Raw genomic sequence first — 17,552 nt, forward strand, 5'->3', positions numbered from 1 at the left:
CCAGCTGAGGTCGGCAGCATGTCTGGAGCATGTTGCGTCTTCTTAAGACAGAACAGCCACCAAGGTGCCTTTCCCAGGCCGGCAGACACGCCTGCATTTGCTTCCCCCCCGCAGCCTGCCTTCGCAACCGAACCTGACCCGCCCGCTTCACCCGAACTTCCATACTGTTGTGTTTTCCCTCCAGCCCCAGCGGATTGGATGGGTTCCGAAGGCGGGTCCGCCTCTCTCCTACTTGCTGGTTGGCGAAGCTGACCTCCAAGGGCGGTGCCACGCGGGGGCCAGTTTGCTCCTGGGATTGGCTAGCGCGGTGGTTCCGCCGAGGCGTGGTAGGAAGTGGTAGCCGTCAATCACGAGGGAAGACTCCAAACAGAGAGCCTGGAGCTGGAGAGCAGCGTTTGCCGGCGGAGCGGCCGGTGAGAGGGCTGGCGGGTCCCTGGTGTCGGGGGAGGTTTGGAGAGGGAGACGGACAGTCAGCATGAAGGGGACAGGGCTTGGACAGTCCCAGGTCACGGGGAAAGGGGTTGAAACTGGAGGAGAGCCGGGCAAGAGGCCAGAGGGCGGCCGGGGGGCAGTGGTGGCAGGGCTTTTGAGATGAAGTGGGAGTGCAGTTCCCCATGGCTTTGGGGACAGTGGGGCCTGAGGGGTTTGCTAGGAGCTGTCCTCAGGTGACAAGGCCCTTAAAGGACAGAAGGTGGGGAGGCTGGTTCGGGTAAGAGGGTGGAGTAGAGAAGAGAGTGCTGATGGGGTCGAGTGAAGGGTACTACTGCCTGAGAGAGGGGTAGCCGGACTGGTTGGGACAAGGCGTGTTGGGTAGCATAGGGGTGTGGGGATCAACAGTTTGGGAGTTTTCATGTGCGGTGATACAGCGCACTTTACCCCAAAGCCATGCTTTTCGGCTCTTTCCAGATTACTTCCAGGCTGTGCGCTTTCCTCAGCTTTGTAAGAAATCTTTAGTTCTGTGGTCAGCCCCCCTTCCAGCCTTCATCGAGTAGACTATACACTCTTCAAACCACCTCAGTGATTGAGAATTGCATTAGATGGGCAAGGCTGAGGACTTACTTAGACCCTAGGAAGAGCCAAGGGGCTCCTTACATCACATGAGTTGATAATTCCGTATTTGTTTACGCTCTGGCGATTATGTTACAGTAGTTGGAGGTTAAGACTACAGTTTCAGTGTGGGTACACAGTTTTTACTCATTGGGTCCTCAACAGGTTTATTTGAAGGTACAGTGGTTACCATGTCACTTGCATTTGTTCTTTGCTTCACACGGACCATCTCGCTTTTCCATCAGTGGCTGTGTAGTTCAGGGTGACTTTGAACTCACCTCCTGCTTCCCCATCCAGGCATGCATCACCATCTCTGGCCAGTCTTACTTAGGCTTGCATTGCCCTTCAACTCTTGCCAGTACTGGGGTTACTGGTATGTCCTGTCAAATTGGGTTTTGTGTTTGTTTTCCCAAGTGGTCCTGCGTTACAGTTCCCATTTAGTTCCTAGTCTCTTACCTTTCTAGTTTTAGGTTATAGAACCAAAGATCCAGCAAGTGTGAACTGCTTTGACTTTCAGATACCACACAGTTCAAAGGCAAGCCTTGAACTTATCTTAAAAAAAAAAAAAAAAAAAAAGGAAACGAATCTTCTTGGGTGTGGTGGTACACACCTTTAATCCTATCTCTCGCTGGCTGTCAGGTCTCTGGGAGTTCTGGCCAGCTGGAGCTAAAAACTGAGTTTCTGGGAAAATACAGTTCTTTAGTGAATAATCATAAGACATGCCCTCCTAGCATTAATGTTGTATTTTTTTCCTTTTATTCTGGAAACAGGTCTTATGAATGAAACGATGGCTACGGATTCTCCTAGAAGACCCAGTCGTTGCACTGGTGGAGTTGTGGTTCGCCCTCAGGCTGTCACGTAAGCAGATGTTAGAAAAGCCCTGTAGCTGAAGAAAACAGTATTCTAAAAATAAAAACAACTGCTATTCAGAATATCTGTTTGAGCTGGGTGGTGGTAGCACACGCCTTACCCAGCATTTGGCAGGCAGAGGCTGGAGGATCTCTGAATTCAAGGCCAGCCTGCTCTACGGAGCTCCAGGGCAGCCCCACCCCCACCAATAAACCCTAGAATATCTGTTTGCATAGTCCTTGCTTTTATGAACATTACTTACTTTTGGGCCATGCAAAGTGTCATTGGCAAGGCCAAATAGAGCAAAGCTGGATGGATAAGTGGACATATTCAATGACATGTTTATAGAGTACTTGAGGGTAACTTTACTAAAGAGCAGCGTGAGGGCCTGGAGGCATCTTAGGTGGTAGAGCAGTAACTTGTGGGAGGCACTGGCTTTGATTCCCAGCATCACCAAAAAGGTAAAAATCTACAAACCACAAGTTAATAGGTCATTAAATTAGTTCAGATGGTCATGATCAGTATTTGAAAAAGAGTGAAGTAGGAATTCGGACCATAAGTCACAGTTTGAGTGTTCTGGCATACCCCAGGCCTGGGTTGTACCTCTAGCACCACAGACACAAACACACATCACCACAGACACAAACACACATTTCAAGCAAAAGAAAGTTGGCTTTGATATGTGCAGAGGTGTATTTATACCTCAGCAGATGAATGCTAAGTTGGGATGTGAAGTGTCCCTCTTCCAGGTGTCCGGTGTGTTACTGAGAGAGTGTGTCTGTCTCTTAGGCACTCTTTGACAGGCAGCCATGCTTTGTCGGAGTTTGTAAATCAATGTGCCTTAGGTAAATCTATACTTGGAATTACCATAGTCAGTATAAAAGAGAAGATGCCAGCAAAACGGCATTTGAGGGGATAATGTAGCAGTGACAAGGCTTCATAAGATGGTAACATTTTGGGGGGGGGGTTGTCAAGATGGCTCAGTGGGTAAGAGTTTGCCACCAAGCTTGAGGACCCAAGTTTGATGACTGGGATCCATGTGATAGAAGGACAGAACCAGATCCTCCAAGTTGTCCTCGTGTCTCTGTATGCCCCCACACCTCCCCCCACAGACACACACGCAACCATATATAAATAGACAGCCAGATAATAGATAAACAAAAGAAATATATTACAATCTAAAAATTTTTAAAGGAGGTAACATATAGCTGGATGGTGGCACACATCTGTAATCCCGGCACCCAGGCAGATGCAGGTGGAATTCTGTGAGTTTGATGCCAACCCGGTCTAGAAAGCGCATCCAGGACAGCCAAGGCTACACAGAAGCCCTGTGTCTGCCTCCTGAGTGCTGGGATTAAAGGCATGCGCCACCACACCTGGCTCTTATTTATTTGAGAAAGATTTTTTCTATGTAGCCCTGGGTGCCCAGGCACTAACTCTTGAGCCCAGGCTGTCCTTGAATTAGAGCAGCCCTGCCCTAGTCTCCCCGGTGCTGGGATTACTGGCCTGTGCTGTGGCACCTGACTTTTTGTTGTTTCTTCATTTTCTGTTGTTTTGTAGCTCTAACTGTCCTAGAACTCATTATGTAGACCACGCTGGCAGAGATCCACCTGCCTTTGCCTCCTGAGTGCTAGGGTTCAAGGTGTGTGCCATTAGCCAGCACTCGGGAGGCAGAGGCACATGAATTGCTGTGAGTTTGAGGCCAGCCTGGTCTACAAAATGAGTCTAGGCCAGCCAAGGCTACACAAACCCTGTCTCGAAAAACAACAACAACAAAGTTTTCTCCATTATGTTACATTATGTTTTTATTTTTATTTTTTACCTGTTTCAGTTTGTAGTCCACATTATGTTCAAACTCACACTAGTCATCTGCGTTCATAGTGCTGGGGTTACAAATGCAGGCCATATCTTATGTGTTTTAAAATGTTAGCAAGCATGGGACGTGGCTCAGACCTGTAATCCTGGGAGTTGGGAGGCTGCGTTCGAGGGCAGCTTGGACTAGATACAGAGTTCAGGCCAGACTGGACTATGGAGCAAGATGCTGCCTCAAAACAAAATAGAAATGCTGGAGGGAATAATATTTCAGATTGTTTCCTTTGGGTAATTTAGTATATTACAAAAGATAGTCTTCTCAGACTAACAAAGTGTATGTACGCAGTGATACCACAATACTGTATTCTTGAGCTGAATTTCTAGTGAGATTTGCTGTGGCACCAAGTTAAACCTGTTATTAGCTGTGAGTTAGGCTGCTATTTTAATTTTCATTTATAGGTGAGAAAAACAAAGCACTGAGGAATTAACTTGTCTTTGGGAACAGCTTGAATGGGGAGCCGGGATGGAGGCCAGTTAGGGGTCCTCAGCATCTTGTGTTTTCATTTATTATTCTTGCTACCCCACCATATGGTGGTTATGCCATAGTGATGATTTTTGGTACATAGATGTTTTTAGGGTTAGAAAAAGTAATCTTGGGTAAAGTGTCCTGCGTTCTCTTGGGCATCAGCGTCACACTTGTGCTGGGTAACTAACAGGTTTTGGATGTAAAGGTGAATCTGAGAGATGCTTACTTCCTGTAGTCGGGGCAGTGGCACGGATGCTCTCCAGGCCTTGGTGGAGGGTAGACGGGGGTGTGTGTAAGGGTGCCCTGAGGAAGCCACATAGGAGCTAACCATGTGGGCGGAAGGCAGGCATATTAGAAGACATTGAGCAGAACTAAGGACTCTGTAAGAGCTTGGTTCAGAAGCCGGGCGTGGTGGTGCACGCCTTTAATCTCAGCGCTCCGGAGGCAGAGGCAGGTGGATCCCTGTGAGTTTGAGGCCATTCTGCTCCAGGACAGCCAGGGCTACACAGAGAAACCCTGTCTCGAAAAGCAAAACAAACAAAAAGAGCCTGATTCAGGGCAGAGGGTGGTGTGTTCTAGGAATCCAAGTCCCTGTCACCGAAAAAGAGTAAGACAGTGGCATTGTTGGCTCAAGGATTCCCAGCATCCCCCTCCCCCCTGCCATGGGTTTCACTGTAGCCTTGGCTGTCCTAGACTTTGTAGAGAAGGCTGGCCTCGAATTTACAGCGATCCACCTGCCTCTGCCTCCCAAGTGCTGGGATTAAAGGTGTGCGCCACCACACCTGGCCAAGGATTTTAAAAAACAATTTATTTATTTTTGGCCTACTTTTGTAGGTCTCTAAAGCATTTTGTTTTGTTTTCAAGGATTCAGGAGCATTCTAATTCTTTTTTCCTCTTCTGAGGTAGGGCGTCACATCCCAGGCTGGCCTTCCCGTACCTCTGATCTCGGAGTGCTGACATAACAAATGTCACCATCATACCTGGTTTGCGCAGTGCTGGGGATGTAACCCAGGACGTGGCGCATACCAGTCAAGCACAACTGAGCTACATGCTCAACATTTAAAAATTGATTTCTTTTACTTCATGTGCATTGGTGTTTTGCCATCATGTATGTCTGTGTGAGGGTGTTGGATCCCCTAGAACTGGAACAGACAGCTGTGATCTGCCATGTGGTGCTGGAAGAGCAGCCAGTGCTCTTAACCTCCGAGCCATGTCTCTAGCCCTATTTTTGTTGTTGTTGTTGTTGTTGTTAATTGGTTCTTTGAACTAGGATCTCACTATGTAGCGGAAACTAGCCTCAAACTAATGGCAAGCCTCCCTCAGTGCTGGGATTATGGTGTAAACCATTACGCTCAGTCCTGTTTTCTTCAGTGGCAGTTTTTCACATCTTTCAGAAATTTTATTTTATTTTTCGAGGCAAGGTTTCTCTGTAACATTGGCTGTCCTGGACTCGAACTCACGGAGATCCGCCTGCCTCTGCCTCCTCAGTGCTGGGATTAAAAGTGTGCACCACCATGCCCGGCTTTCAGAAATTTTTAAAATTTGGAAGAGCTGGTTTTTCTCCAGTTACTTATACCTGTATACTTACCATCTGAAGCCTTTTCAGGGCTGGGGCTGTCATTCAGTGACAGGCTGTTTCCCCAGCTGTGCAATACCTTAATACCTTGTTTTATCCTCAGCACTACAAAAACAAAGACAAAATATCATTGTTTATGTCGTTACAAGTATTATTTTTCTTCTCTCTCTCTTTTTTTTTTTTTTTTTTTGTCATACTGGACATTGAGCCTAGGCCTTCTATGTGCTAAGGAAGGGCTCTACCAATGAGTATTTCCCTAGCCATTTTTTCTCAACTTTTATAACTTACCCTATACTTGCTTTTTTTTTTTTTTTTTGAGACAAGGTCTTTCTACACAGCCCACTTGCCTCTGTTTCCCTAGTGCTAGGATTAAAGGCCTGTTACATGCCTGACTATTGTTTTAGTTTTTTGATACAAGGCACAATTACATAGGCTAGGCTAGCCTGGAACTCAATGATCCTCTTGTTTTTCAGCTTTCCAAGCTCTGGCGTTCCAGTGTGTGCCATCTACTCAACCTTTCTTTTTTGTTTTTGTTTTTTAGATACAAGGCTTCTCTGTGTAGCCGTGGCTGTCCTGGCCACACCAGACTGGCCTTGAACCCACAGAGAGCCACCTGCTTCTGCCTCCCAAGTGCTGGGCGTAAAGGCTTGCAGCACCACGCCTGGCTCACATCCTTCCTTACTGCCCCCCATTTTTTTTTTTTTTTTTTTGAGATAGGGCCACACTGTTGTGGACTCTCCAAGTCAGCTAGGGTGATGGATAAATGAGCTCTAGGGATCCTCCTGTCTCTCCTTCCTAGTCTGGGATTATGTGCACACACCACCTTGTCCAGCCTTTTTTTTTTAATTTGGGTTTTGGGCATTGAACAGGTCCAAGCACAGCAAGCTATCTCCCCAGCTGCTATGAGGGCTTTTGAATACTTGTTCTAATATCTGTATTTGTAGGAAAATGCATTCATATGATGTTCATAATCAATTTAAAGAGCTGGTCAAGGAATTCTGAGTCCCCAGCATGTTTACTCTCCAGCTAGGGTGTCATCGCCCAGCCCTGCCTTAGCGGGGTTGGCTGCCATCGGTCCTTCAGAATTACCATGATTCAGTAGGAGAGCGAGCCTTTAGGACGGCGCTTCATACAGAGACTGCAATAGACTGAACGATGTATATAGGCTCGTGAGATAGGATACCAGCAAGTAGACTTACTGGATGAAAGTTGGCCTGTTTTTCCCGCCCCTGCCCTGTCATTTCACGGCGATAGTGAGTTTATTAGGCCTTTTGGCTGTGCTTCTCTCTGTTCTGTCTAACGCTGTCTGACAGTTTTTATTGTCTGTCCTTCGCCAGGGAGCAGTCCTACATGGAAAGCGTCGTGACTTTTCTGCAGGACGTCGTGCCACAGGTAAGCACAGAGGTGGTCAGGAAGCACACGGCCCTGGGTTGCTGAGCTGACTAAGCGTGGGTAGTTTCAGAATGGCTTGGCATGCTGACGGCCAGCAGGACGGAGCGTGGCTCGTGGCTCTGAGATGTGGCTGACTCCTGTGAAGGCAGTGGCCTGTTACTCTCACGCTTTCCTGAGAGGGATCTAGGGGAGATCTGAGTCAGGACTCCCCAGCTGGGTTTCTGGCCGTGCTAGGAATCAAATGCAGGGCTTTGTAAATGCTGGCCAAATGCTTTACCAGTGGGTTACCTCCCAACGCTGTCCAGCCGGGTTCCATTTCCTAAATACTTTCCTTGTCTAAGGTAAGAAGAGGTCTGGGGCTTGGGATTTAGCTCATAATAGGCCATTATCTTTTCTTTTTTTCTTTTTCTTTTTCAAGACAGGGTTTCTCTATGTAGCCTTGAATGTCCTGGGCTTACTTTGTAGACCAGGCTAGCCTCGAACTGACAGATCTGCCTGCCTCTGCCTCCCAAGTGCTGGGATTAAAGGCGTGTGCCACTGCTGATAGATCATTCTTCAATTGCATGAGATTTGATCCCCAGCACCACATATTCATATACCCGTGTGCCCCTCCAGCAGGGATGCCTGGGTGAAATGTGAAATAGTGTGTATTACGTTAACTAGGTAGTAATTGAGTATTATTTATTTATGCGCATATATTTATATATAGCACAAATTGTCATCTCTCTCCTTTTGAGAAGTGGTGTTTTCTTTTTGTGTGGCAGGTGTAACACTTTTGTCTTGATAGAGATGAAGGCCCTTAATGCTTCTTTGGATGTGATGCTTTTTTAAAGCGAGCAGGCAGCCTTGCAGGAATCATCTAGTGCATTCAGTGGTGTGCAGTAACACCCACATTTATTTAGTTCAAGTGTCCTGCTTGTCTTGCTTGTTAAACATAATAGGCCTGTCTCTCGGAGAGTGGGGCTGGGAGAGCTCTGCACCTGCATCTGTGGGTGTTTGCTGTGGGACGTGGATGGGCAAGTGCTCTTCTGGTGGGACTGCCCAAGGGCAGGCTTGCTCATTGTCTCCGTGTGGATGGCAGTCACGCCTGTGCGCCATGGCACCTGCACCTGAGCTGCTTGGAGATGACTTTTTGTGGAGCCATTTGCCAGTTTTACAAGACTATTCTGGAAAGGCCCAAGGTCTAGAGTTTTAGTTGTGTTTGTAAAAGGTGTTCTTCAAGTGAGGAATGTTGGTAATGCTTTAATATGTCTAGTTCATTTCCGTGAAAACAGGCCACAGCCTTGAGGTCTGTGGTGCATGTGAGGAAAAATGCTCCCCTTTCCCGAGGCATTTGCTTAATAAGTCAAGTTGCGTGGAGCAAGCAGAGATTATTAATAGCAACAGTCCACACTGTTGCCATGTAGCGCACACTGACTGTGTGGTTGGTGAGGGGATACAGAGAAAGGAGGGAAGCGTGTTAGAAATGTTAGTGGAAATGAAGGGCTCAGGACGGCAGCAAGGCTGGGGTGGCAGGGGAGGACCTGATGTCCATGGTGGCCAGGCTGAGGGAAGAGTGGGCACCTGAGAGCCCCTTTGTTCTTCCGTTAAGCCTGGAGCCCTGGTGTGAGGCTGCAGTTCAATGGAAAAGTGGTTTCAAATCTCCTTTCACATTTTGTTTGCTGAATCCACAGCATTTATCAAACACTTATCTAATGTGATACAGGCATCTTTTGTGTACCCAGGAACCCTATGTAACAGGGAGGTGGGTTTATTATTTTTGGGCTGGAGGAGAAAGACTGTGGTCAGAAACTTTTGAGTTTTCCCTCAGGTGAGGGGCTGGAGTGGACAGGGAGAATAAGGAGCTGAACTGATGGGGAAACAACAGACATTCTAGCTTTTCTGGACCTTGTGTGTTAGGAAGGAGTTACAGGTCAGATCCATGGCACCGGCGTGGAAATTTGATTCATAGCAAGCACTATGGGAGTAAACTTTGAAACATTGATTTAAGAATTGGAACATTTGCCGGGCGTGGTGGCGCACGCCTTTAATCCCAGCACTTGGGAGGCAGAGGCAGGCGGATAGCTGTGAGTTCGAGGCCATGCCTGGTCTACAAAGCGAGTCCAGGACAGCCAAGGCTACATAGAGAAACCCTGTCTTGAAACTGCCCCCCCCCCCCAAAAAAAAAAAAGAATTGGAACATTTAGCCAGAAATTCTGTGTTGTTTGCTCTCTGTCCATGTAGAAGGTGAAACTCTACTGGGTAGCATTTGCCTGGATTCCCTGCATAGGCCAGGCCTTGAGCTGACTTGAAGGGATTCTCAGTCGTCTGTGCTTTAGGGCCGTGGTCTGCTGGGGAGCTCGGCAAACCTTTTCTGTAAAGCTGAGCTTTTCTTTCTAGCTGCTCAGCAGTCTGTGTAAAGGAACCAGCGTGCTTGTTGCTTCATAAACCTTCATTCATCAGCACGGATATCCGTGTAATTAATACTCAGCTAAAATGCATAGCCAAAGATAAACACCATAGTAAAGTCTACAATACCCTGCTATGCTGTGTGACACAGAAGGAGGAGTCAGCTTACCTGAGGCTAGAGGCTGGCTGTGGTTCACATGTGGGTCTTGTACTTGGGGAGGTTGAAGGATGTTGACTGAGAGTCCCAGGCCAGCCTGGGCTGTGTAGTGAGAGAGAGCAAGCAGCAGCCTGAGAGTCTCCATGCATCACATAGATGACCTTGGCACTGAGAAGCAAGGGGGAGAGAGAGAGGCTAAGCAGCCTCGGCGAGGCTGGGTAGGAAATAGGGATGGTGGGTTGTATCACGGCAACGGTCTTCATCAAGAGTACAGCCCCGATGGTGGGTTTAGGTGGACACGTTAGAAGCTCTGGGCAAGTTACTGCATATTCTTTAAACATCAGTGTCCTTATTTGTAAACCAGCTCATTGTGTCGAGGTTTAAAGGAAGCTATGTATACAGAGCATAAAATAAAGCAAAACAAATACTAAGTTGTTTTTCTTGGAGGGAGCCTTGGGACACTGAGGGTCCAAAGCCAGAGATGCAGATGTCCGGCTTTTCTTCAGGTGGCTGCAGGGCTCTGCCCCTCCCCCCCCCTGTTGTGCCTCACTTCCACTCCTTCCGCCTCCTTCTCCCTCACCTCCCTCCCTCTTCTCTCCCTCATCTGTTCCTGATACAGAGTCTTTGTATTCCAGGCTGGCTTTACATTTTCAGTCCTTCCCCCATTAGCCCCTTAGCCTCCCAAAGTTTGATTAAAGGTTCTGAACATCACTTTTTTAAAAACATGTATTTATTGTGTGCATATGTTTGAGCCCACGCAGAGGTCAGAGAACAATTAGGTGGTGATTTTCTTCTTCCACCAGCATGTCTCATAGATGCTGGTGAACAGTTGTGCTGTCCCTTGAACACTATTCTCTTGCTTTTTTTTTTAAGGTTTTAAAATTTATTTGAGACAGGGTCTCACTCTGTAGACCAGGCTGACCTCAAACTCACAGAGATCTGCCTGCCTCTGCCTCCCCAGTGCTCGGGTTAAAGGTAGAGTCTAGAAAGTATCCTGTGCGACTACAAATGTCCCTGTAAAGAGGGAGAAAGTTGTTGCTCCAGACAGTAGCTCTGTTGTTATCACTCACAGTGTGTTGAACTGATAGCATTGCTTATTAGGAGGAACCCTTAGCTGTGCCCTTTGATCTGCTAACTTCAGTTAGGACAACATAGTTCAAATGCAATACATAGAAGTGCTAAGCTTCCATTGCTGTTGTGAATAGAATTTTCACATTTTCAGCGTAAAGTTGTAGCCAACCAGTCAAGCTTTAGTGGCAGGTTTCGTAGCACAGGGAGGCCTTAAACTTGGTGTCTGTTTGCCCCAGCCAGGCCTACACCAGCAGGCCTGGGTTTCCCTGTGTGTCCCAGAGTGGCCCTGAACCCTCCATCCTCCTTTCTCTGCCTCCAGGGTCCTTGAATTACAGAGCTACTGAGCCTCAGCTCTAAGTTGTTTTAATGCTTTCTGCAGCTAGCACAAATGCAACTAGGCCTTGCACATAGTACGCATTTTCTGTCTGAGCCACGCTCCTCCTCCCCTTCAGATAAAGCTGGTGTTCTAGTTTGCTTTCCGTTGCTGTGGGAAAACCGTGACCAAAAGCAACTTGGGGAGGAAAGGGTTTATCTGACTTACCGGCTTATCTTTGAGGGAAGCCATGGCAGGGAACCAGAGTCAGAGCCAGAAGCTGGGGCTGAGGGGGAGGCTGCTGCTTACAGGGTTGCTTCCAGACTCACCTTCAGCTACCTTTCTTATACGATCCTTCTGCACGTAGGCTGGTTCCTCTTTCTTCAAGAAAATGCCTTAGCCAGGTGTGGCGCACGCCTTTAATCCCAGCAGGCAGATGCAGGCGGATCACTGTGAATTCGAGGCCAGCCTGGTCTACAAAGTGAGTCCAGGACAGCCAAGGTTACATAGAGAGATCCTGTCTCAAAAAACAAACAAACAAACAAAAAAGAAAATGCTTTACAGACATGCTCACAGGGCAGTCTAATGGGGCAGTTGCTTAACTGAAGCTTCCTTTCCGCAGGTGTGGCAAGTTGATAACCACAGCTGAGTAGCTTGTGCCTGGATTCCCATCATTGGGAGACTGAGGCAGGAAGGTCTTAAGTTTGAGCCAGCCTGAGCTACATAGGGAGTTGCTGTTTCCAAACCAAATTAAGTTAGGGATGTATAAGTTAAAAGCCAGGGTCTAGAGAGATAGCTCATTTGGAAAAGTCTTATCATGAGGACCCGAGTTTGGCCCTTAGGACCCGTGTTAAAAGGGCAGGCTTGATGGCAGCGCGGGGAAGTGAAGACGGGAAGATCTCAAGGGTTGCTGTCCCACCCTTCCCTAATGAGCCTTCCCTGACCAGCTCTAGGTTAGTGAGAGACCCTGTCTCTAAAAACAAACAAGGCAGCTTCTGAGGAGGGCACGGCTTTCCTCTGGCTTCCAGAAAGGCGTATACTCACACAGACACACACCTACATGCACATTTTGTTTGCCTTGTGCTGGGGATTGAATGTAGGGTTTTGCTCATCTCTGGCAGGTGTGTAGCTCAATGTTTTACTTTCTGAGTAAACATCTCCTTTTTGGAGATGACGTTTCAGGTTGCCCAGGTGGGTGCTGAACTGGTCTCAAGTCACCTTCCCTTTAGCTTAGCCCACCACCATTTTATATGATATTTTTTGTTTTTTGTTTTTGTTATTCTGAGATAGTTTTCTTGTGCAGCTTTGGCTGTCCTGGAGCTTACTGAGTGGCCCTGAACTCACAGAGGTCCGCCTGCCTCTGCCCCTCTGCCCCTCTGTCCCTCTGCCTCTGCCCCTCTGCCCCTCTGCCCCTCTGCCCCTGCCCCTCTGTCCCTCTGCCTCTGCCCCTCTGCCCCTCTGCCCCTCTGCCCCTCTGCCCCTCTGCCCCTCTGCCCCTGCCCCTCTGCCCCTCTGCCCCTGCCCCTCTGTCCCTCTGCCTCTGCCCCTCTGCCTCTGTCCCTCTGTCCCTCTGTCCCTCTGCCCCTCTGCCCCTCTGCCCCTGCCCCTCTGCCCCTCTGCCTCTGTCCCTCTGTCCCTCTGCCCCTCTGCCCCTCTGCCTCTGTCCCTCTGTCCCTCTGCCCCTCTGCCCCTCTGCCCCTCTGCCCCTCTGCCCCTCTGCCTCTGCTTCTGCCTCTCCAGTGCTGAGGTTAAAGGCATGCTCCACCAGTGCCCCACTTCATATGATCTTATAAGTGTTTTGGTATGTTTTGAGACAGTTTCTGTTCTGCCTAGAATGACCTTGTACTTCTGGTCCTCCTGTCACAACTTGTAACCCTTGTTTTCTGCAGCACCAGGAGTCACTTCATGCATGCTAGACAGGCAGCCCACCAACTCAGTGACGTCTTCAGCCTTTACTTGGAGAGATGAGTTCTCTTGTGCACTGATGGGAACTGTCAACATTCTTTAGCCATGGATGCTTATCCTTTGGATTCTTGCAGGCTTGCAAGAATTAACTAGTGTGTTGGGTCTTGACAAGTGTAGGTGTTTTGTTTTGTTACTTCATAAGCCTTATTGATGAGCAAAGGTGCTGATGGTAGGCTTATTAGGATCACAGTATTTAGGTTTCCATTCTGTGTAGGTTAAAAACTCATCTTTGATTAATAGTATCAGATTCCTGGACAAACATTGTTTGGGAGTAATGACATTCCAGAATGAGCTGGTCACAACAGGGAGGGATGGAGAAGTTGGAGAGGGTGAGGAATGGCTGAGTTGGAGTCACTTTTTGCTCTGAATGTCTGTGGTATTAGAGCTGTGCAGTGTTTTAATGAAAACATTTCTGTTTCCTATGCAGGCTTACAGCGGGACTCCTCTAACAGAAGAAAAGGAGAAAATAGTCTGGGTCAGATTTGAGAATGCAGATCTGAACGGTATGACTGGCCTGTCTGGGATGTGCACATTCAGTGCTTCTTTGGGGGATGACCTGTTTTTAGAAAGAGAACCCAAGTTCAGTCAGGCTATTTTTGCTGATACTAAGTAAATTCATCTTTGGCTGTGAGTGGTAGCACATGCTTATAATCCCAGTGCATATGAGGCTGAGGCAGGAGGATTCTGAGTTGGAAGTAAGACTGGGTCACTGAGCAAGACCTGTCTAGAAACCAAACACTCTGCAACCATTATGATCTTTGGTCATCAGTTTATATGCCATTTTCATCTTGCAAAATAAACTATTACTAAAATTGAACTATCTTTAAAGTGTGATCTGTATTCTCACCCCCCAGTCCTTCTACCCACCGTCTTCTTTAAAAAATATATAGCTGGGCGTGGTGGCACATGCAGTAAAGCAGTGATGGGGACAAAGGCTCTGGTGACATTCAGTTAGGGGTGCTGGTGCTGAGCTTCTCGGAATTAGAAGGGATGTTCGATGAATCATCTTTGGAGAAGTGTGTGTGCAGGGCCTTCCCTAGGAATTTGGACTGCCCTTTTTCCCCCCTGAGACAGGGTTTCTTTGTGTAGCCTTGGCTGTCCTGTGAACAGGCTTAAGAAGGGCGTGAGCTGCCATGTGGGTGCTGGGAAATGAACCCAGGTCTTTCCTCTGGATGAGCAGCCGTTGCTCCTAACCACTGAGTTAGCCTTCTTTCTTCACCTTCCCAAAACTGAAAACATGAATTTGATGCTTGGGACCCACATGGTAGGAGCGGACTGTCAGCAAGTTGTTCTCTAACTGTACCTTCCCCCCCCAATAAATAAATGTATTTAGTTAAGGAAAAACAATAGTGGCTCCAGGCCAGTATCTTATTATAAACTTACAAACTTGTCTGCCTTATTTTCTTTGCACTTTTTTTCAGTACTGGGTTTTGAACTCAGGATCTCAAAAAAGCTCTGCAAGCATTCTGCCACTGAATTGTAGCCCTAACCCTGTTTTGTTTTGTTTTTTTTCCCTTCGAGACAGGGTTTCTCTGTGTAGCAGCTCTGGCTGTCCTGAAACTCGCTCTGTAGTCCAGGCTGGCCTCGAACTCACAGAGATCCACCTGCCTCTGCCTCCCAAGTGCTGAGATTAAAGGCGTGTGCCACCACTGCTCGGCTAATCCTGGGTTTTTGAAAGGACACTGTATTTTTAATTTCTGTTATAACTGTCTACTGTATTTTTTTTCCTAGTATTTAAAAAAAAAGATTTATTTATATACAGTGTTTTTGTCTGCATATATACTTGCAGGCCAGAAGAGGGCATTAGATCTCATTACAGATGGTTGTGAGCCACCATGTGGTTTCTGGGAATTGAACTAAAGACCTGTGGAAAAGCAGTCTTAACCTCTGAGCCATTGCTCTAGCCCTTTTCCTAGTATTTTTGTCCTTTCTTTTTTTTACTAATATTGATAAAAGGTACAGTTACAGTCTGTTAAAAGTTTCAGTTGGCTTTATTTCATCATTCATAAAGTAGAATAAATGTTAAGTGATCAGAACAGAGACATCATGTTCTGAAGACATCATGAGCTACAACAGTGTGTCACTGTGTGTGTGCTAGCACAGTGGGGGTCAGACACTGGTGCACTTAGTTCTCCCCTTGCACTGTGTGGTCCCAGGCATCAAACCCTGGTCTGCAGGTGCCTTCCACCTGCCTAGCCATTTCTCTGCCCCACCCCCTTAGGTGGGGGCAGGATCTGTGTGACTTGTGTTGGCTTGGGAAGTGAATACAGAGCCTCAGGTGGCTTTGAATTTGCAACCCACCTATTGACTACTCCTTAGCTTGCAGAGTGCTGGGACTGCAGGACTGCTCACCAGTCCAAGCCGGCATGTCTTTGTTTAGTAAGGAGTCACTGGGAGGGAAGAATTTGGCCTTTGTCTCCTGACTCCTGAGTGACTTTATCTTTGTTTTAGTTTGACTGTTAGCAGTTAGAGCAAAGCATTGCAGTTAACCAACATGATGGATGTGGTTGGTATTAAGTGCTAACTTGTTAGAATGGAGAATCCCCTGTAAATGGGCCTCTGGGCATGCTTTTTAGGGATTATCTTGATTAGTTAATTGGGCAGGTCATTGCCTGGGCAGTCTTCCAGTCTGTGTTAGAAGGGAGCAACACTCTTCCATCTCAGTGTCCTGATGGTGGCCCAGGACAGCTGACGTGAGCAGCCGCTTGATCCTCTATACCTTCAACTGTGAGCTAAAACCCTTCCTCTTCTTGTCAGTGTTTATTACAGCAGCAGGAAAGTAACACGAGGCAAAGGATGTCTTTCAGCTACATAGCAAGTTTGAGGCTGGCCTGAGTTATACTTGACCCTGTCTCAAAACACTAGGAAAACAAGCAACAACGAATTTAATGTGGGCTGGAGAGATGGCTCAGAGGTTAAGAGCAGTGGCTGTTCTCCCAAAGGTCCTGAGTTCAATTCCCAGCAACCACATGGTGGCTCACAACCATCTATGATGAGATCTGGTGCTCTCTTCTGGTGTACAGGTGTACACAAAGGCTGGATACCATACACATAATAAATAAATATTAAAAAAAAGAATTAAATGTTTTTTTAAAAGTACAGTGTTAACTCAGAGTAGTGGTGCGTGCCTTTAATTCCAACACTCAGGAGAGGCAGGAGGATCTCTGAGTTTGTGGCCAGCCTGGTCTACATAGGGATCTTCAGGACAGCCAGGTCTACACAGAGAAACCCTGTCTCCAAAAAGTTCCTAGTGAGTCTGGATTTTTTAAAAAATGTTTTCAAGACAGAGTTTCTCATGTAACAGTCCTGGCTATCTTGGACTTGCTTTTGTAGACCAGGCTGGCCTTGAACTCACAATGATCCTCCTGCCTCTGCCTCCCAAGTGCTGGGTGCTTGTGGCACCACGCCCGGCTTGTGAATCTGGATTTTATGTACTATTGTCTTTTGCTTGGCTTCATAGCTTATTGTGTCTGTGAGAGTCCTCTCTCCACTGCATTCTGTAGTGACTCACTGTATTTCTTTACTGATGGCATTCTGCTCTGTCAGTGTACTATGGTCTGACTATTATCCCGTCCCTGCTTCTATCTTTCTGAACCCAAAAAGGAAAAGCAGGCTGGGGATATAGCTCAGCATTAACACATTTGCCTAGCATATGTGACGGTTCAATCTTCAGTACTACAAAAAAAACAAAACAAAATGAAACTTTTTTTTTTTTTGAAACAAGAAGTCACTGTAGCTAGTTTGGCTTAAATTTTACTGTGTGGCCCAGGTTGGCTTAGAATTTACTGTGTAGTTCTGGTTGGCTTTGGTGATCTTTCTGCTTCAGCCTCCTACCTCTTGGGGTTGTAGGTCAGAATCCCACGGTGGCCTCTGGCCTTTTCTTTAATGAGTAGGTGTGTCTGTGTATGGCCTGTGCAAGTGCCCCAGACCTCAGAGGCTGTGGATGCTCTGCAGGTGGAGTTACAGACGTGGAACCCAGCTCTGGCAGAGCAGCAAGTGCTCAGTTACCGAGCCGTCCCTCAGTGTCCTGCATTTATTGTCCTAAGCCACGCTTCACATTAATAGAGCTAAAGTAGTTTTCTTAGTTCACACTGTCTTTTTATTTTGCTTCTTTGTTAATCCTAATGCAGATACGTCCCGGAATCTAGAATTTCATGAACCACATAGCACTGGAAACGAGCCCCCTCTGCTGGTTATGATCGGCTACAGTGATGGCATGCAGGTCTGGGGCATCCCTGTGAGTATACAGAAGGGGCAGCCTGGCTGCGGCTGCTGTTGTTGTTATTATTTGGATTTTTTGAGCCCTGGCTGTCCTGGTGCTCTGGAGACTTGGCTGGCTTCAGTCTCACAGAGATCCACCTGCCTCCGCCTCCTCAGTGCTGGGGTTAATACTGTGTGCTCATTAATGCTTCATGGAGAATCCGTGGAAACGAGAGGCAAGTGGCAAGCAGGTCCT

At 47.4% G+C, this 17,552-nt stretch overlaps 1 protein-coding gene across 9 annotated transcripts in view; it reads left to right on the plus strand.

Annotated features, from left to right (window-relative positions):
* Positions 1-259: 259 nt before the first annotated feature.
* Positions 260-17,552, plus strand: part of BCAS3 (BCAS3 microtubule associated cell migration factor) — a 469,548-nt gene continuing 452,255 nt past the window's right edge. For all 9 annotated transcript variants that reach the window (XM_084803266.1, XM_084803265.1, XM_084803270.1 and 6 more), the window contains exons 1-5: positions 260-413; positions 1,818-1,905; positions 7,148-7,202; positions 13,524-13,599; positions 17,227-17,333. In XM_084803266.1, the coding sequence (XP_084659392.1) occupies positions 1,823-1,905; positions 7,148-7,202; positions 13,524-13,599; positions 17,227-17,333 (321 nt within the window). In that variant the 5' untranslated portion in view covers positions 260-413; positions 1,818-1,822. The remainder of the gene's footprint in view (positions 414-1,817; positions 1,906-7,147; positions 7,203-13,523; positions 13,600-17,226; positions 17,334-17,552) is intronic.

This window comes from Acomys minous (genome assembly GCF_964271855.1).
Source record: "Acomys minous genome assembly, chromosome: 12".
Lineage (NCBI taxonomy): Eukaryota > Metazoa > Chordata > Mammalia > Rodentia > Muridae > Acomys > Acomys minous.